The 21136-nt window shown below is 40.0% G+C and overlaps 1 protein-coding gene and 1 non-coding gene across 2 annotated transcripts in view; both read left to right on the top strand.

Annotated features, from left to right (window-relative positions):
• The window catches only part of CUNH16orf72 (chromosome unknown C16orf72 homolog), a 30402-nt gene extending 10281 nt beyond the window's left edge, over positions 1-20121 (top strand). Inside the window, exons 3-4 of the mRNA XM_032258085.1 lie at positions 2998-3273; positions 17085-20121. Coding sequence (XP_032113976.1) covers positions 2998-3273; positions 17085-17329 — 521 coding nt within the window. The 3' untranslated portion in view covers positions 17330-20121. The remainder of the gene's footprint in view (positions 1-2997; positions 3274-17084) is intronic.
• LOC116536340 lies at positions 2002-2142 on the top strand. The gene has a single exon (XR_004262579.1). It is a non-coding gene; the product is annotated as a U4 spliceosomal RNA (small nuclear RNA).
• Positions 20122-21136: the final 1015 nt, after the last annotated feature.

The raw sequence follows: 21136 nt of genomic DNA, 5'->3' as shown, positions 1-21136 counted from the left end.
AGAGGTGGAGATTGGCCGGGCATGGTGGCTCATGCCTGTAATCCCAAGCACTTTGGGAGGCCGAGGCGAGCGGATCGCTAGGTCAGGAGATCAAGAGCATCCTGGCCAACATGGTGAAACACTATCTCTACTAAAAAATACAAAAAAAAAAAAAAAATTAGCTGGGCGTGGTGGTGCACACCTGTAGTCCCAGCTACTCGGGAGGCTGAGGCAGGAGAATTGCTTGAACCGGGGCGGCGGAGGTTGCAGTGAGCCGAGGTCACACCACTGTACTCCAGCCTGGTGATGGAGTAAGACTCCGTCTCAAAAAAAAAAAAAAAAAAAAAATAGATGAAGATTAACCATGTTGGCCAGGCTGGTTGACATGGTTAATTCCTGACTTAAAGTGATCCACCCACTTTGGCCTCCCAAAGTGCTAGGATTACAGGCCTGAGCTACCATGCCTGGCCATCTTTCTTTGTGCTTTCCAAGCATTCTTTAGACTTGTTTCTTGTATCCCTTTTACTATGCTTCATACTTTTTTCCTGTTTCTTCAGGTCTGGGCTTACCTTCATTTGGCTTTTGAAGAATAAAATATCCTCATTCTCTTTAGAAATAGAAACTTCTTTGTTTAAAACTTAATTAAGCGGCCGGGCGCGGTGGCTCATGCCTGTAATCCCAGCACTTTGGGAGGCCGAGGCGGGTGGATCACGAGGTCAAGAGATCAAGACCATCCTGGTCAACATGGTGAAACCCCGTCTCTACTAAAAATACAAAAAATTAGCTGGGCATGGTGGCACATGCCTGTAATCCCAGCTACTCAGGAGGCTGAGGCAGGAGAATTGCCTGAACCCAGGAGGCGGAGGTTGTGGTGAGCCGAGATTGCGCCATTGCACTCCAGCCTGGGTAACGAGTGAAACTCCGTCTCAAAAAAAAAAAAAAAAAACTTAATTAAAAGCAATTCTTCTAGGTAGGATAGGTTTAAAAACCTGGTTGCTTCTAGGTTCAGGCATTTTACATTTATCCTTTCTGTGGTCTGATAAGGTAGGTTTAGTTGCTCAATGTGTTGATTTCTCTTAATGCCTCCAGCTTTTTCAGAATCATTTAAGTTTTAGGTACAGCATCACAAGGTCATCTTTGGGTGGTCCACCCTTTTTTAGGGTTGGCTCATCTAAATCTTTTCCCAAAGAGATGGGAAAGTGCTGATCCTTTCGAATGCTATTTATGTTCAGAACGGAGTTCACACTTTTTGTGTTTATGAAGAAGTGAAAAATAAATATTATTGATTTATATTATACCAGTAGTGAGACACTGGAGAAGTTACTTCACTCTTGAGTTGCTTTTTATATTTATAAAATTATAATAATCTACCTTCTCAAAGTTGTGTTGGGGGTGTAAATGTGAAGTTATGAATGCACTTTATAGCATATCAGGTTTCCAAATTGATGTTGAAATGTAGTCCTGGTCCTTTTTAATTTTAGAAAATAAGACGGGGTTTCACTGTGTTGGTTAGGCTGGTCTTGAACTCCTGACCTCAGGCGATCTGCCCTCGTTGGCCTCCAAAGTGCTTGGATTACAGGCGTGAGCCACCACGCCCAGCCTCCTGGTCCTTTTTAAGTACTTTTTTTTCTTCATAACATCCCAGGTCCTGCTTTCATTAATTTTTAAAATCTTCTGTGGACAGTATCTCTGTTTATCTTTAGCAATAAATACTGTCATTTGCTAAGGAGTAGGCCTGGTCATAAAGTCCTGGTTATTCTGCTGCCCTCTTGCCATTTCCTTTAATAATGCAAATTCAGCTTGGGATCCTCTGTGATGTCTGGATGATTGTCTTCTTGCTGGAATGCAGCTTTACATTGTTTGACTATTGTTCATCCTTTCAGAGTCTATTGTAGACATAGCAGACAAGAAATTAAAATAAAGACACGAAAAGTAATAGAGAAATGTACACAGTATTGTTCCTTTTACAAAAGGTTCAGGGATAAAGTAACAATGGATTAATTCCATTAAAGACATAATGGTAGCTTTGCGCAGTGGCAGTATCGTAGCCAATGAGGTTTATCCAAGGCGCGATTATTGCTAATTGAAAACTTTTCCCAATACCCTTCCATGACAACTTTAAATACAGTCAGCATTGGCAATTTTTGACAGTCTCTATGGAGACTGAATTAAATAAAAAAAAAAAAAAAAGATGCCGGGCGCGGTGGCTCATGCCTGTAATCCTAGCACTTTGGGAGGCAGAGGTTGGTGGATGACCTGAGGTCAGGCGTTCGAGACCAGCCTGGCCATCATGGTGAAACCGCATCTTAGTGTTTATATATATATTTTATAAATTGAAAAAGAAAAAAAAAAAAAAAGACATACTGGTGATTTTGGTGCGAGCATAGCAGCACAATTAAAAATAAATTGCAGTGACTTAAATTTTCAATTTTTTTTCTAACCAGATCAAATCACTAAAAGGTACAGGTCATTTTTACCAAAACTCAGGTGGAGTGTATATAGGCAGTCCAGTCTGGGAGATCTGTTGGGAATGGTTGAGTTACAGGAAGCTATTGGGAACTGGAAGCAGAATGAGGATATACCTAGGGAAATGGATGAAGCTTTTTGTTTCCACCATGCTGTTTGGTTTTAGTGTTGAAATTGATCAGGACTAATTTTTCATTCTAAAACGTTTGCTGCTGCCTTCAGCATGTTCCTGATTGTTGGTGCTGAATCTGTCAGTAGGAGGGCATCTTCCCAATGACATGGTAAATGCAGATGTTAAAAGAAATTTTTTTAAGAACAAGACAAGCTCTAGGAGTGTAAGAAACACTGAATTTAGACCATTAAGATTAAATGTCATATGTAACATTTTCATTATGACTGAAATCATTTCAGTTTAGTAGATACTGATGGGGTCAGAGGCCACATCATGGTATTCACTTTGGTTAACTTATAAAATTGTTTTCTTTAGAGGGGAATACATTATGGCTCTAGTGATCATGATACATGTTTTCTCTTTTTCTTTTTTTCTAACAGAAAGTGTGGATACCCATCAACGAAGTTTTGATATTGGAATTCAGATTGGCTATCAGCGACGCAATAAGGATGTGTTGGCTTGGGTTAAAAAACGCAGAAGAACTATTCGTAGAGAAGATTTGATCAGCTTCCTGTGTGGAAAAGTTCCTCCACCACGAAACTCTAGAGCTCCCCCAAGACTGACTGTAGTGTCCCCTAACCGAGCTACTTCAACGGAAACTAGCTCATCTGTAGAGACTGATTTGCAACCCTTCCGGGAAGCCATAGCTCTGCATGGTAAAGCCGTTTAAACATATTTCTTTGGAAAATGGTTAAGAGGGTGCCTGTGGACCCATTTTTCACGTTTAGGTTTAGGTCCAGATATATTGACTGTTTTTTGTCTTTTTTGCTCTAGAAATGTTTAATAGAATGTAAGCTAAGAACTGACATGGGTGAACTTACTCTGTCAGCTAACCCATCCTAGAAAATGTTTTCAGAAAGTTAGTTTGAGCTTATTGGTGTTAAAATGACATTTTTCTGCAGCATTAGAGTATATCACTTTACACTTACATGTTGTACATGTTTTTTTCCTCTTCTGAAGTCAAAGAGGAAGTTCTTGTGTCTTAAGAATTCTACTACATTTCTAGGCCAGGCGTGGTGGCTCACGCCTGTAATCCCAGCCCTTTGGGAGGCTGAGGCGGGCGGATCATGAGATGAAGAGATCGGGACCATCCTGGCCAACATGGTGAAACCCCGTCTCTACTAAAAATATAAAAATTAGCTGGGCATGGTGGCACATGCCTGTAATCCCAGCTACTCGGGAGGCTGAGGCAGGAGAATTGCTTGAACCAGGGAGTCAGAGGTCGCAGTGAACTGAGATTGTGCCACTGCATTCCAGCCTGGTGACAGAGCAAGACTCCATCTCAAAAAAAAAAAAAAAAAAATTCTATTACAATTTGTAATTGCTTGCTCCATGACAGGCAAGTAAGGTGGGAAATTGTTGGGTTAGTTCTCATGGGACCAGACACCTCCCTTGGCACCTTTCTTACCTAGTATACTGTAGATTGTGGAAGAGGACAGATACAAGACTCAGATTGCCTTCTGCCTGTTGTCCCTCAGGTCCCTTGCACTTTAATAGGCGGGGCCAGCAGAGATGCAGCCAGTGGACAGGTAGATCACCATCTCCCCAGTCCAGACCTGTCGTAAGAAGGCACTCTTGGCTGAGGGATTTTAGTATTGCTGGAAAAGCCTGGGGAGTGTAGACAGTGATAAGTCTGTTGTTGCCTGTTGCTCTCTAATACAGACTTCCAAATAGAACTGGGAGAGTTAACCTGTGTGACAGCATTTAATACTGCTATAGAAAAAAAGCAAGAGGATAAGACTTGCTTGAAACCAAGATGAAAACATGTATCATGCAGATCACTAAGCAAGTAGAAGTAATTAGTTAGGTGTCATGAGTCTTGTTGAAAGTTAACATTTTTGGGCCATAGTACAGGTCATCTAAAATGAAGTAACCTGGTAAGGTACTAAGAAATAGTGGAATATAAAGAAACTTTATTGAAGTAGAATCATTGAAACTTTATACCTGTAGAGATCTTGTTCTCTCTGGCAAACCATGATTCTTTCCTAAACCCCAATGTTGTATTTTTTGTTCCCCTAGATAGTGTTTAGGACAATTAAAAACAAAAACATTAATTGCAGGGTAGTTCAGGTTGTATGGACGCAGTACTTAAGACTGCGCATTATTCCTGATACAGTGGAGTAGTTAGGCTGTCAGAACTTTGGAAGCTCAGACAAAAATGTGACAGATCTGTTTCTTGCGAATTAGAGAGTTTCACATCTTTCCCCCTAAAGTTTGGGAAAACAACTAAAGGTGTACATAGTTTGTTAGATTAATTGTAGTGCATGGTAATATTTGATGCAGTTGCCTCTCCTTAAGTATTGTGATTTTCTTCCTTTATTAAGAGGGTTATGGCTCATTCCATGCTTCTCTTGGGGTATCTCTTTATTGTATTGTGTGCTATTATACTTTAGAAGATAGTTTTAAGAAACATAAAAACCATGCTTGTTAACTTAATGCAGTAGTGTACATAATAGTAACAACAGCAGGCCAGTCCCCTCTGCCCTGAAAAACTGCAACTCCCATTACGTTTTCTCATATATGATCTGTTCAACCCGTTACTGTTTTCCTGAACTTTGGGAGTTTTAAGTAATGATATATTTGAAGGGACTATTTATAATTTTCACATGTTTAAGTTGTGAAGATTTTCAAAAGTTTGAATATAAGAATTGGTGTAGGAAAAAAATGATCTTTCCCTTCAATAAATTGATAATGTAGAACTAATCTAGAATAGATTGGAGACTGAATGTATTCTTACTCTTAGGGTTCATACCTCTAATTCATACGTTTAAAACAGTGCTGTGGTGAAGTAATAGGACCCTTTGAAAGCATCTACAGAAACATAAATTATACTGAGTTGTGCTCTACTGGCTTGTGAGAACATCAGTGTATTGAGGAGAATCATAGTTTAATTTGAATATTTAAAGAAAGTAATTTGGATGGTTCTAGTAATAGGGCCATTGTTAACTAGTAATGTAAATTAGTGACTTTAATTGGGTGTCCTTATTATCTGATTTGTTGAATTGTCTGAAGTGAAAACTATTAAGGTGCTCCTTTAAAAATGTATTTGGAAACACCATAGTTAAAGTAAATACAATGTCTGAATTCAGTCTTGCATATTATGTGCTTAGCCAAATTTATGAAGTTAAGTTAGGTCAAATTGAAAGTTTTGGAGGCTTACATCTGGGGTGAATCTAAATTCATGTGTTTGGAGAGCAAAAGGACATAGGAAAAGAATTGATCTATTGAGGCAGGCTTGACTTTATAATCAAAGCAAAGTCATACTCCTATATCATGTCCTATGTATTTATCAGAGAAAACAGTTTTCCCTCAGCTTTTTTTCCCATTCCTTACTCCTACGCCCATTAAACATAGCCCAACCAAATAAATATGCTCTTAACTTGAAGGAAAATGGCAGACTTGAGATACTTGCCGAGTATTTGATGTAGACAGAGTGTGACAATGAATAAAATCCCCATTCATTACCCTTCTAAGCCTCAGAACTCAGTTTAGTGGGAGAGACTAATGTAAACAGTTTTTGTTTTTTGTTTTTGAGATGGAGTTTTGCTCTTGTCACCCAGGCTGGAGTACAGTGGCGCCATCTCGACTCACTATAACCTCCGACGTTCCTGGGTTCGAGCAACTCTTGCCCAGCCTCCTGAGTAGCTGGGATTATAGTCGTCCGCCACCACAGCCAACTAATTTTTGTATTTTTAGTAGAGATCGGGTTTCACTGTGTTGTTCAGGCTGATCTCTAACTCCTGACCTCATGATCCGCCCTCTTTCGCCTCCCAAAGTGCTGGTATTACAGACATGAGCCACCCTGCCTGACCAACAGCTTTACTCAAAAGTAGATCAATTGGCCGGGCACTGTGGGTAACACCTATAATGCCTGCATTTTGAGAGGCCGAGGTGGGCAGATCACTTGAGGTCGAGTTTGAGACCAGCCTGGCCAACATGGCGAAACCATGTTTCTATTTAAAAAAAAAAAAAAAAGTATATCAATTAGTGGTTGTCAAAGAAGTTTTGTTTGTTTGTTTGTTTTGTTTTGAGACTGAGTCTTGCTGTGTCGGCCAGGCTGGAGTACAGTGGCGTGATCACGGCTCACTTCAGCCTCTGCCTCCCGGGTTCAAGCCATTTTCATGCCTCAGCCTCTTGAGTAGCTGGGATTACAGGTGCCCGCCACCATGCCCAGCTAATAACTTGTATTTTTAGTAGAGACAGGGTTTCACTATGTTAGCCAGGCTGATCTCAAACTCCTGACCTCAAGTGATCCACCTGTCTCAGCCTCCTGCCTGTCTCGGCCTCCCTAAGTGCTGGGATTACAGTTGTGAGCCACCATGCCAAGCCTCAAATAGTTTTAATTAAAATGACTTCAGTTATTGGTTATCAAGGCTAAAAGACTTAATTCAGTGCTTTATTTTGACACTTGTCTGCAACATGTTACTTTTTTTTTTCTTGTGTTCTATGGGACCCAGTCATCTTATGTTAGACTCACAGAGGATTTAAAGAGATACATATGCATGTGCTAAGTTGATTCCTGTCTTGCTTTGTTATCCTGTGTCTTAAATTAACATTATAAATTTCCCAAGAGTTTAATTAATAACTGGTCACTCATTTTTATGTAAACATCATACTTGAGACCAGAAATCTTCTGAACTGCTTCGTGGATCTCTGTCTACCATTCTCACTGGTCCTCTGTTCATTCCTTCTCTTCTAGAGCTTTTCCTTACCGTGGCTTCTCTTCTGCCACATTGGCCTGCCTGACCTGTCCTCAGGCCCTGTCACTGCCCTAAATTACATTCCCCATGTCACTCTTCATATCCAAATCTGGGCCTCTGGTTTAGACCCCCTCTCTTGACTGCCAGATGGCATGTCCCCTGTCCTCTGGTGTACATCTCCAAAGTGTCCCACGGGCATTTGTCTTAGATGATGTTTCTGGTTGGACTCATTCTTCTGCCCCAGCAGCCGACTCATTGAGCCATTCAGCACATTTTCTATATGGCAGATTGAGTGCTGTGTCTGGAAGTATATAAACAATTATAGAGTGCTTCCTTCTTCTGTTGAGGCAAACAAGGATTTGGATAATTTCTATTAATGCCGTGAATGTGGTATGTGGAAGATACTCTGAGGGCAGAAAGGGCTATTTCACAGTACAGCCCCCTGTGTGCTGCTCAGGGCAGGCCCTCTAGAGGAGGTGAGCCTGAGCCCTTGGGCAGATATTTCAGCTGTCACTTCCCAGTCCTGAGCTGTTGACGCTAGTCCATCTTTCATGAGACCATTGGAGTGATCTTTCTGATCTTGTCACTTCTTGGTTTAAAGTTTCCCTGGGGCCTACACAGTGAAGTTCAAATTCAGCATGCTATTGTAAGACCCTTATGATCTGGTCTTAACCATAGGTCAGGTATCCTATACATAGTGTTTATCTCGTGAATATCTCTATGCTCTTTGAGTCCAGCTCCTACCCCTACGTGTTCATACCTCACTTCTGTGACACAGCCTTCCTTCAGGTCTCCCAATCTCTGTAGCCTCCCTAAATTGTACATTTGCTTTGCTGCATGATTTGTGACTGTCCCAGTCCCCTGGGGCCAGATTATAGCAGGGACCTTGCCTTTGTCCTTTTGGCCTTGATACAACATAGCGAAGAACATGACATAAATGTATTCTGAGTTTACCACTGGGGTTATCGCAGAGACCTGCTAAGTGAATGAATACAACACAGTGGGGACCCAGAACCTCTAGAAAGAGTTGAGAATTACAATCCCCAGATAGCTACAATCAGGATATAATGTAACCTGTTTGCCTAGGGTGCTACATGATAATCTTGAATTAGAACAGCTGAGACTTACATGGGACCATAGGGTGAAAACCGTTAAAGCTACTCTTTCAGTGTTTACTTTATAAAAGCATTACACTGGCTCCCCTCCTCCCCTCCCCGTCACAAAAAATAAATAAATAAAATAAAATAAAATATAAGCATTACACTAAGGAGGTTCTCGTTTAATCCTCACACCTACCCTGGGTTATTAACACTTGGTTGATGAAGAAAGACTCACTTGGCTAAAATAGGAAGCAGGTTAGTAAGTGGTAGAATAGATACTCCAGTCTTGTCTCTAAAATACATAGTTATTGAATTTATAAATTTTTAATTTTCAATATATTTCTTAATTTTTTATTTTTTGTAGAGTTGGAGTTTCGTCATGTTGCCCAGACTGGTGTCAAACTCATGGGCGCAAGCTATCTCCCCCATCCTTGTCCTCCCAAAATGTTGGGATTACCAACATGAGCCACAGTGCCTGGCCTCAAAGTGCATACTCCTAACCACTATGCCCTTATATTTTTAGAATTTCTGTCTGCTGCATCATCCTCGCTGAGACCTAGAGCTTAGGTGTTCAGGTGGGAAAAATCTCAAGGCTTTTCTTCTTGAAAGTCATCAGAAATGATGCAAATTTTTATCTTTCTGGGGTTTTCCCCATAAGCAAATCTGGATAACTAGGCTTAAAGTTGAATGACCAGCTGTATCCCTGGTTCACTGTTAGGAGGAATACATAGGCTTGCTCTATAGGCTCTTTTCCTTGTGTAACCTTGGGCGACATGCTCAGCCTCTCCAAGCCAGTCTGCTTTGTGAAAGGTGACATACTCACTTATAAGATGATTTATTAAATGAGAACCCTGGCAGGTTACCTACACTACCATGACACTGGAAGTATTATTTTCCTTGAGAAAAGGAGAATTGCTGGTTTTTTCCAGGTCCTGTGAGTACTCTCTTTTTCCCTGGGCTATTTTACTACAAAAATAAACCCAAGGATCTGAAGGCCCAGAGGCCATTGCCTTCTGGAATACTTTTTTGCCTCCCTGTTTAGTAAGGGTCACATTTTAAATTACAGATTCCACGCTGGAGGGTCAGGTCATTTAAAACTTTTGACTGCTTAAATATTACTTGCTAAGCTCTTGAGCTTGTCTCATGTTGACATACTAGTGAGGTTGGTTTACGTTGTCTCTCTCCTCACTGGAGGGAGGGATTTGGAGTTGCCTTGCCCAACCCAGTGCTGTTTCTTAGAAGCATTAGATTGAAATCTGGTCTCCCCTCATCCTAGCTGTCATCATGGGGGTTAGGTGAATAGGGTCCCGAGTAAGAAGATGGCATGTGTCTAGGGTGGGGAGCCAGACACCAAGCCAGACTTCACTCTGAAGCTTTATTCAAAGCCTCACTCTCACTCATAGCATCTTATAGGTGGTCTCTGTAAGTTGCTGACCCTAATTCAGATTGTTTCATAAAAATCAGACTCTTGGTTTTAGTTCCCAAACTAAATTTGATTTTGATGACATTCTTGACTGCAGGGCTTGGGATTAAATCCACGGGGCCTGACTTGTCCCTCTCTAAAGCTGCATATCATTTCAGACTCAAAGGCTTTTAGCATGCGGAATCTGGTGTCATAATAGGCACCAGTGGGAACCACTGCTGTCATTGGCTTTTGGCTTTAATCCCAATTGTAAGTTCCTTTTGTGTTTAAAACAAGTTTAAAAGACAAGGGGTCTTAGGCAGTCTAGCCTTTAATCAAGAATTTCAAAACACAGAGGAAAAAACTTAAGGAGATATATGTATCTATCTCGTGATATATATATCTTATACATTTTATATATATATATATAGCAGTGCTTTGTGAGTTACAAGACAGCGGCTCCTTAGTTGATTGCTGAGAACTTTTTGATTTGAAAACTATGCTTTCTTTGTGGGTTTGGTGTTAGGAGTTCTTATTGTCATTCTGCAGCCTTTCTTATTGTCCTCTATTTACTGAATACAGTGGATACCAAGCACTCTATTTATTAGAGGCTAGGAGTAGGCGCAGGTGATTTAAAAAAAGGAATAAGCTAATAATCTCAAGGAGTTTCTGAGTTTCTGGCCTGATAGAATTATAGTAGTGCGAGGTATCTAAATCCAGGGAATCAGATTGAGGCACAGTGTCATTGCCCTGAGAATTAATAGGCTGCATTTGTGTGTTCTCTTTTTTTTTTTTTTTTTTGGCCCGACAGAATCTTTCTGTGGACTCCATGGAACTTCTTATTCTCTTAAATCATTAAGTTGCTTGACAAGATTCTTGGATCTGGAGAAACTGGGTATGGGGCCCTATAAGAAAAAATTATTCAAAATCAGATTTAGGGGTATAAGGTTGGATAGGAATGTTTTACAAAGAAGAATGTAAGGCACATAACTAAGTTGTCACATCCAGATAAAACTGCTACCTTTTCCCTAGAAAAAGGAAAGCTTATTTTAGGCACCCTGAACCAGTAAGATACTCTTTCTCCTCCAAGTACAGATTTTTGTATCCTTTGTTTGTCAAAACATTATTTGGCCCTACGATGATGATATGATGTGTGAAATGCCAGAGTGATACAGAAAGGAAGTTACCACATTTTTTTTTTTTTTTGGAGAACAAATCACTCCTGATAAAATTTCTTGGACAATTGATAATCATTTTAAGAAGAAATTTAATTGTGTTTGGTTCTCTGTCTTGCCCTTTTCGTGTCACTTTTCTACCTCTTCCATTGCTATAGCTAAATATTTAGAAGTGTGTCTTGACAGCTAGCAGAAATGTTTCAGTTAAGTATTTTAAAACTGATGATATGGCCGGGCATGGTGGCTCACGCCTGTAATCCCAGTACTTTGGGAAGCTAAAGTGGGTTGATCACCTGAGATCAGGAGTTTGAGATTAGCCTGGCCAACATGGTGAAACCCCGTCTCTACTAAAAATACAAAAATTAGCCGGGTCGTGGCATGTGCCCGTAATCCCAGCTACTCGGGAGGCTGAGGCAGGGGAATCGCTTGAACTCAGGAGGCGGAGGTTGCAGTGAGCTGAGATCATGCCATGGCATTCCAGCCTGGGTGACAGGAGTGAAACTCGGTCTCAGAGCAAAACAAAACTGATGGTATAGTATGAAAGAAACTTCTTGCAGTTTTCTGTTAGAGGATTAATTAGAACCAACCTGTTGGATATACCCATCCGTCTTTCAGAACCCTTTCTTCTCTCTGGAAATCCACACTCCTGGCAGTGTATGGAACACTGTAGATTCTTAAGGAATGCTTGTTGAATGTTGCAGTCTGCATCTTCTTGAAATAACTGTTGATAACTGTTTAACAGTAAAATGTGTCTGAAAAACATTAGGAAATTAAGATGTAAGAGATTAATGCACCAAAGCAATCTCTTAATTGCTTAAAATGAGTTATTTTAAAGAATCTTTAAATTTCCTGTGAAGGCTGGAATTTGTAAATTATGCCCCTTTGTTCAAGCCAGCCCCTGAAAAGAACAATTAAGGCAATTCAGGTAGCATTAAAGTTTTCAGTGAAAAGTTGGCATTTTCTGTAGGTTAAGGTTAGCGGCTGATGTTCGAGGATGTGGGACATAAAGCTTCCAACATCAGTAATGCAACATTGTCTTGAACCTGCGATAAAATTTTGTCAGACATTTTTTTCATTGCAGTGAAAAAGGAGGCCATGTAGCATACCTCAAAGCCAGGTGACTCAGCCTAGTGCTTGTTTAAGCAGTTTTGATATTCAATTTAATTTTCTCACTGATTTTATGATTTATAAAAAATTTCTTGGAAAATTTGAAAGTTTTCAAAAATTAAAAAATGAGTATCTTGTTATTCCACTATATAGAGATAAACTGCAGTTCAATGTTTGGTGCATTTTCTTCTAGTCTTTTTTTCAATGTATAAATATTAAAATTATTTCATAGTTGAGATACTGCATATATACTGTATTTTGCTTTTTTCATTTTAACGTCGTGAGCAATTTTCCCATGACATTAAAAACTGTCTTTGAAAAATGTGGAAAACATTTGGGGCTGTCAGCATAACTGAAAATGTTTTCTTGGTGTGACCCATGTATCTTTGTAATTGGTTTGATTTAGTGTGCTTTATTTCAATAAAAATTCAGTATTATAATTTACAGATTGGGGTGGGGAGTGGTATCTACTTCAAATTACCAAAATCTCCCTAATAGAATTCCTTTTTAAATGTTTGAACTCCTCTGGTACATCTTAAACAAGACATTGACACTGCAAGTACTTGTATGTCCTGGCACCTCAGAACACAACTTTGTGCAAAAGGAGTGCTGTGCATCTGAATAGTGCAATTCATTTTCAACACAAGAATGCCAGTTTCTTAGGGCCTCCAGTGAGGATATTACCCACTTTGTTTAAGTTGCAATTTCAAATCCCATCACTGGTGGAACAGATCTGCAAAGGTGGACCAACGATGCCTTCTCATCTCCAGGGCTGGCTGCCTTGCCTTCCCTCATGGGGCTTTTAAGCAGTTGGGAAGCAGGTAGACAGTGTAGATGATGTCCTAGGCCATTGGCTGCTGGACTGCGGCAGTGAGATGACTGGGCTGGCATTTGTTCTTTCTCTGCCTGTGTGTGACCTCTAACTATGTGCCTGGAAACTGAATTACATGTAATTAATGCTGCAAACAGGATTTTCTTGTTGCTTAAGCATGAACTTGGTATGACAATAATAGTTATGTGCTACTTATTTATCATGTAACTTGGATTCCTATAACCTGGTCTGTAAATTTCTTTTAGCTCCAGTGGGAGTTTCCTTTTCAAAGTATGATGAAACCATCCTAATCTTTTCCACCCCTGGACTAATTTAAAATGGATACAGAATACAACTGTTGAGTTTATCTTGTGTTAAGCAATTGAGACTTCTCTGTCTAATCATGCTACTTGTTCTTTTTTTGTCAATTGATACTCCCGTAGCCCTTTTGAAAACGTGTTTTTGGAGGAAATTAAGTTGTATGCCCTCAGGACCTACAACTTGGTTTTTTGTTCTTTTTTGTTTTTTGTTTTGTTTGTTTGTTTTTTAGTCCTGAAGCATGTTTAGATTTTTCTATACTTGTATAGGCCTGATTGTTTATGTGGCTTAGCTAAGGTTTCCTAACGCATCTTCTAGTAGCTGTCATTGGTTTGTAAAATAAAATTTGGGCTGTCAAAATACACATTTTTTGGTTGTTAATCTTAATTATTTTTGACCCTTGTGAAGTCTTTTTGGGGAAGATTAGGTAGGCAAACTTTGAAAATATTTTTACTGCAATGAGAGTCAGTCATAGATCATATTGCACATTACAATTATCAAGCTAAACACCTAGGTCATACACCCAGTAGAAAAAGCAGTTTTCCCAGAAGCTGCTGGAGTTCAGATTTACCAAATTGATGTTTAATACATCTTCTTTTTCATGGAGAATGGCAATTGAAACAATAAGGAACATTTGCTTGAAATGCCTAGTGCACTTCTGATACAGTGTTTTGAGCCTTCCATATTTGTTGTTAGATATTAAACATGCTGCCATTGGAGTCCTGTGTTATGTTAACAAGGGCATTGGGGTGGGGTTCGTTGAATTCTTTTTGTCTTTTGAAATGATAAGGGGTATCTTGATTTTAATTATTGAAGTAGGCTGGTTTATTGCAGAATGTGCCTGTATTTTGCCATATGACCTTGGGACCTTTTGCATTATGAAACAAGTATGAAAGTTTATCTTTGAAGAACATGGGCACCTTGTAATATGTTACAGGCTGAGACACGAGGATAAAAGAAGGCATAGCTCTCCCCTTAACTTTAGTCTTGCTGTAGAACCTCAAAAAAAGCCAACACGGGATAATTGAGTTTTAAACTCGATGGCAGTGATGTAAGCGGAGAGAACCATCTGGGTTTATTTCCTGGTATTGGAGAGGTGAATAAACATCAACAGCCGAGCCTTGGATTTCAGTGGATTTCAACGAGGGGGTGTAGGACTTTGAAGTATTACTCTTTAGAATTCAATGAATGTTATGATGTGTCAGGCACTGTGTTAAGGGTCATTATATAGAAATGAAAAGATACCTTCTGTAGGAAGAGATGGTTGGTTATACCATGCTATAGAAAAATAGCTTAAGATGGTGTTTTGTTTTTAAAAATAAGCTTGTGCTGGTTGGGGAAGAGGAAGCGAAGTTCCTTTTTGATGGTGTTGAGTTTGAGATGTCCAATAGGCGGTTAGAAATCTGGGAAGGTCCTTGAGCTCATTAGTCCAGTTTTGGGAAACACCAACGTGTGTGGGTAAGGTGAGAGTTGAGGGTATCACCCAGGGTGACAACAGCCTTTCAGGGGCAGAAGGGAACCCCACAAAGGCGACGTGGAAGGGAGCTGGCAGGCTGGTGAATAGGAAGGAGTAGAGAGTTTGAATTTCAAGGAGGAGGAAAGAAAACAGAGAGGTAGGAGAACCAGGAAAGGAGCCTCAGAGGGGAGGTGTGCTGGGGAGCAGGTGGGCTCACGGCGTGAATGTTGGAAGAGAGAGTTGCAGGCCTCACTATTTCAAAGAGCTGCAAATTGCATGATGTTGGTAGTGCAGATTCGGTCTAAGGGTGAAGAGGGCAGGAAGAGAAACTGTTCAGAGAGATGAGGCCTAAGAGGCAGGCTGGTCCTAGGACCAACTTGAAGCCACCTTTTTGCTAAAATACTCTAGACTTGGAAATCAGAATAACTGAATAGGAATATGGATTACACTTGAGTGGAAGTCTCAGCTCTTGTTTACTGCCTGTTGACCTTGGATGAATTACTTAACCTTTAAACTTGGATTTTCACCTGCAGCGTGGAGATGTTATAGATGTCATAGGAGTAATTGACATAACAGTACCTGATGTAGGAAGTACTCCCATGTTAATGCTTTTATTTTTTAGTAGATACTAGCCTTTGAAAGGTTTAGAGGCTAAAGAGACACAGTTTGATTTCCTCTGACCACCAGCAGGAAGGGAGGATGCACCTTCTTCATGGTGAGCAGCCAGGGAATTGGTTGGATTAGTGCAGAAAGGAATAGGAGCCACCTAGAGTGTGGAGTTGAGAGCGCCTCAGAAGGGAGATGTGGCCTGAAGGACATGGCCAGCACGTGGGACGATGGCGGAGGCCATGCATTTGAGAACGTTCACAGCATGTATTTGGTGGAGGGAGAAAAATGTCAAGGGGAATTTAATAGATTTCATGTGATAGGAGGCAGAGAATGTTTTTTCAACTTAAAGTTCAAATGTAAACTACATATTTACAGAGTTCATGATTAGAAAGAATGGGCCCCTGTCAAATGAAACCTCTAAGCTTACTTGAAGATTTAAGTTCTAGTCTTTGAAAATTAATCGATTATACTAAACTGTGTTATAAATTTAGTCAAGCAATAATGAATCTCTACGTGAGGCAAGAATAGTGGAAGGGGAAATTCCTAAGGCCTAAGATCACTGCCAATGACGGTAGGTTTTTAAAAATGCAACACTATGGTTTATGTTTCCTGGCCTGACTCATACCTTTCACGGGTTTATCTTGAACATTTAGGGGTGGAATGTAAGTTTAGCTCTTTAACCGTAACAGTTTAAGGAAAGGAATGAGTGAGTGTCCATGAGTGCTAGGTATATTCTGATTCAATAACTTTTTTAAAAAATTTGAGACAGAGTTTTGCTCTTGTCACGCAGGCTGGAGTGCAGTGGCATGGTCTCAGCTCATTGCAACCTCCTCTTCCTGGCTTCAAGCAATTCGGCCTCAGCTTCCCGAGTAATTGGGATTACAGGCACCTGCCACCACACCCAGCTAATTTTTATATTTTTTTTTAGTAAATACGGGGTTTTACCATGTTGGCCAGGCTGTTCACAAACTCCTAACCTCAAGTGATCTGCCTGCCTTGGCCTCCCAAAGTACTGGGATTACAGGCATGAGCCACAGTGCCCAGCCCTGGATTCAATAACTCTTAATGTTGAAAACAAAGCAGCATGATTCTTTACAACCCCCTGTCCTCCCCACTTCTCTAAAGGATTAGAGAGGATCATCATTGAGGCTGTCCTAAAGGATATCTACATTCTAGACTTGAGGGGATCACGTAGCCCAGTTTGTCCAGGGCAGACTGACTTTGTACCTGATTTTCCAGTAGACGTTTTAACAGTGACTCTTTTTGGGCTCCGTAATCATACTGTTTTGGATGATAAATTACATGGTCGCCTTATCTAAAGGGGATGTTGGAATAAGCCCACCTAGGCCTGGAAGTGATTTCTTGCTCTCTTGAATACATCACAGACATACACACTCATCAGAGGGGTCTGTTGGAATGGTAACTGTGGGTAACCAAAAATGTCTTGTTTTAAAGCAAACGCCTCCTGTCCTTTCTGTAAATTGTGTGTAGCACCTACCTAATCGATGGGAGATTTCGTGACCTATTTGTACGCCTAGCACCATGGCTGACATAGTAACTTGTATTAATTGGTAGTTACCAATATTGCAGATATTGGTACCAATAAAACATATCTCAAGGCCAGATGGTGTGTTTTTCTAGAATAAAACTTAATTGCTTGCTAGTAACCCTTTATAAAAGAAAATAGGCAGACGTGCTTTGACATTGTGACAACATGGAAAGTAAGTGGGTTGCGTTCGAAAGGGTTAAATAATTGAGCAACTCTTAAAACCTTTTTTCTTCTTCCTAGGTCTTAGTGGTGCAATGGCTAGTATAAGCGTGCGTTCGAGTACCCCAGGCTCTCCTACACATGTAAGCAGTGGATCGAATGCTAGTCGAAGGAGAAATGGACTCCATGATGTCGATTTGAACACTTTCATATCAGAAGAAATGGCACTCCACTTGGACAATGGTGGAACTAGAAAGCGTACCTCAGCCCAGTGTGGCGATGTCATTACAGACTCACCAACCCATAAACGCAACAGAATGATCTAAACTGCAAACATTTTCACACCCACCATGCTGCTTGAAAGCCACTTGATCCTCAACATATACTATAATTGCAAAGGAAACATGAGGCCATCTTCCCTTGTTCACTGTTTAAGACAAGTGAATTCTATAGTGGTTGCCATAAAAGGAAGTTGTAGGTATTTACAGTAGATGCCTCTTGTAACTATGGCTTTCTTAAAACTATAATCCTAGCAGAGGACATCAGATATTGTGTAGTCGTTAGCAAGATCATCATAGGCAAACATATATCCGTTCCAAGGCTAAAAGTGACCTTAACTGTATTTATTCTCAAAGGGAAAGGAGATATCAGATGTTTATTTGGTTATAGAAGGCTTTTTTTTTTTTTTTTTTTTGGTCCATTTCCTGCTGTGTTGAGTATTTTGCCTCAACAGTATTGCCAGGTTCCTAAAATTGTCTAAAAACATGATTAGGCTTCCATTTTTGCAGCTGCACTGTAACATGCACCTGGTTTCTAAATAGTAACAGTGTGCAACTCTAATTATTGGACTGTGCCCTGTTTTTAGTTTTCAAAGCAGTTTCTAATTCTGGTGATTGTGTGATGTAAAGAGGTGCTATGATGGTCATGCAATTAATACTTAATATTGAATCAATGCACAGAGCTTTATTGGATTCACTTTGTGTGTGTTAGTGCTCTAAAGTAGCAATATTATTATTAAACTGCCCCAGATTAACCCTGTAGGCCTAAAGTACTCAGTTTTAAGACAAACACTACTTCCTATATGGGGTACTTGACTTATGGTAAATGTAAACATGTAGACTGCATTTGAGGTGAGCTAAAGTAGAGACGTTATGAACTTTGAGAATGGGCTTCCTTTTTGGTTCAGTATTAGTGAGAGGGTGAGGGAGATGGATAGTGGAGTAGGTTTTCTAGTCTATCATTTTACATTTTTCATGGAGGCCCTGCTTAGTGCAGTTTCCATTGGAGTGGGCAGATGATGATAAAGCTCTCTTTTATCTACTAATAATGTGATTGCAACTTAAAATAGCAAAACCCAAGTCTCCCTATCCCTCCAATCCCTCTCCTAAAAAGTTCAGTTTGGAATCTCATTCTGGAAAAGATGGAATCGCATGGAGATTCTTAAGCTGTTAGGTAGACCTAAATAAAAGTTCTCAATAGATTCCTCTTTTGAGTAAATATAAGACCTCTTGTAGCTACAATGTTTTAGAGCATGTTTCATCTTCATTTTTAATATCCTGAACTGAATGATAGTGTTTTTTTTAGATGAAGAACTGATGTCAGCCTGCCAGGTACTGTAATTTATTCTATCATATTATTATATTATATATCAAGTAGGACAGTGAAAATGTTTCCTTGCAAACTTGTAGTCCAGTATCAGTTACTTCCTATTTTTAATCCTTAAAAGACCATTGCAAATCAGTGTAAGGGTTTTTCCAGTAATTACTCACAGCACTTTTGTTAAAGTTTGCAATTTCTTCAGCCATTTAATAATATCTTTCTGTGAAGAAACTCTGCTAAGTTAACCATAAATATTCATTGACTGGGTGGGATGTGAATGGAATGTTAGAAATGTGTGAACTGAAGTTCTGTATTCATTGTAGATGTAGCCCTTATTTAAAAAAGTGAATTCCATACTAAAACTAGGAATGAAAGTGAGATATTTCTAAATTTTTGCAAAAGTGGATCATTTTTGTTTGACTATAATAGCAGGAAGAATTATAGCAACCTGTCATTTTACCTGAAACAGACAAGCCTATGTGTTATGAATACTTTCAAGCTTCCCTTTGGAATATACAAGACATGCATTTGGAGTTACCTTTGTTTTTCTATCGTTGTAAATTTAGATTCTGGAATTGGGGTTTGGTGGTACGATGTGTTGCTCACAAGTGGCCAGACTCCTATTCCTAAAAGGATTTTGAGATCGAGGAACACATATTTAATTCCCCTTTATGCCTTGGTTCTTGTTCCTCTTTCTAAGTTGGATAACAATTTTTTTGTTATTTTGTTTAAGTTGGTGCTCTGAAGCTTAACTCTCAGTACCCTTTACTCTGAATTGTCAAATTTGGGTAAAACATGTGCCATTTTCTTTGGTAAGAGAAAGCAGGTCTTAATGTCTGCCAGAACACAATTTATATGCCTTAATGGCTTCATTAAACTTTTACAAAACTTTAGCATTTGTTCCTTTTTTCCATTGCATTTACTCTCAAATGCACCTGATGCATTTGCCACCCAGTTGCAACTTTTCCCTTCTCTGCCCCATTGCTCTCTTCTGTTCTCCTACGCACAGAATAAACAAGCTCACTTGTAGAAGGGTAATGATTTCTCTTAGGAAAACTTAATTTCTGACAGCTAGGTTTTTGAAGTGTTTGCTTGGGCTAGTTTAGATGCTAAAGAAAGAATGGAAGATTGCATACCTGTGTGGTACTTTAAGAACAATTTGACATTTTCAGTTTCTTGAACAGTTCAGGCTGGATTTAAAGACTAAATACTGTAGTTTGGGGGAACAGAACCTCTCTTCGTCTTAAGCCAGATTCTCTGATTCTTTTAGACGTTCATAGTTCATTAGTTCTGCTCCTGTTGCCCTTGCTTGGCATGGGTGGGTTGAGGTTCATCCTTAGACTGCAGCGTTCTGAGCATGGCTGAAGTATTACAATGTTTAATATTTTATAGAGCAAACCTACTGGAAAGCATTTGGCTGAATCTAAAGACCTGCAGTCAAATTCTTCAATGTGGTTTACCCAACTGGAGTAGTGATACACACCTTAATCATAAAATGAATAAAAACAAAAAAACCATGGGGCTTGTCTGCAGTTTTGTTTTGGTCATCACATTTGAATAACTTTTTGATGCAATCAAATGAAGTTTTGGCTTTTAAAAAAGAATTAGCGCCGGGCGCGGTGGCTCAAGCCTGTAATCCCAGCACTTTGGGAGGCCGAGGCGGGTGGATCACGAGGTCAAGAGATCGAGACCATCCTGGTCAATATGGTGAAACCCCGTCTCTACTAAAAATACAAAAAAAATTGGCTGGGCATGGTGGCGCGTGCCTGTAATCCCAGCTACCCAGGAGGCTGAGGCAGGAGAATTGCCTGAACCCAGGAGGCGGAGGTTGCGGTGAGCCGAGATCGCGCCATTGCACTCCAGCCTGGGTAACAAGAGCGAAAACTCCGTCTCAAAAAAAAAAAAAAAGAATTAGCTTCATAAGTGTTTTTTTTCTAAGGGCTACTGGAACTAATTAAACTTGAATAATTGTGGCTTTGGGCCTGAAGATTGCCATTCAGCAGTGGAAACTGGGCTAACTTCCTTTATAGTGAGAGGGACGGCCAACATCAACCCAGAGGGCTAGTCAACCTCAGAGGCCAGTGCAAGACGCCAAGAGATGATTTTGAAATGGGGCCATTTCAGAAAATTATGAACAGAATGATTAAATTTTTGGCCTGGCTACTACCTCTAGTGGTGACTATGTTAGCCGATTAATCTCATTGCGTTTTACTTCACATAGTATGTTATAACCTGGCACTTCATTCATTAGATTGATGACTGAGGTATCTAGTTATGTTGAGTGTGGGAATCTTCAGAGATACATTCTGGAGTTTTGGAATGAAATGACTATAAAGGTTCTTCCATAGGAACCCCTTGTGTAAAGTACCTGCTTACCCCTTCTTGAAAGCTGTCAGCTTTGATAGTTAAGATGACCTTACCCCATATGGCCAGCTTCTAGCCTCCCTGTGGAATATCTGAGGTGTGTGATGTTTTAGTGAGGACAGTATTTAAGAGAGGAGCAGGCCTGAGCACCCAGGGTGGCTGTCAGACCA

The sequence above is a fragment of the Sapajus apella genome, unplaced genomic scaffold (genome assembly GCF_009761245.1).
Source record: "Sapajus apella isolate SASKATOON/1434 unplaced genomic scaffold, GSC_monkey_1.0 scaffold99, whole genome shotgun sequence".
Classification (NCBI taxonomy): Eukaryota; Metazoa; Chordata; class Mammalia; order Primates; family Cebidae; genus Sapajus; species Sapajus apella.
The sequence above is the reverse complement of the archived record's forward strand: the minus strand, read 5'-3'. Positions and strand labels throughout refer to the sequence as shown.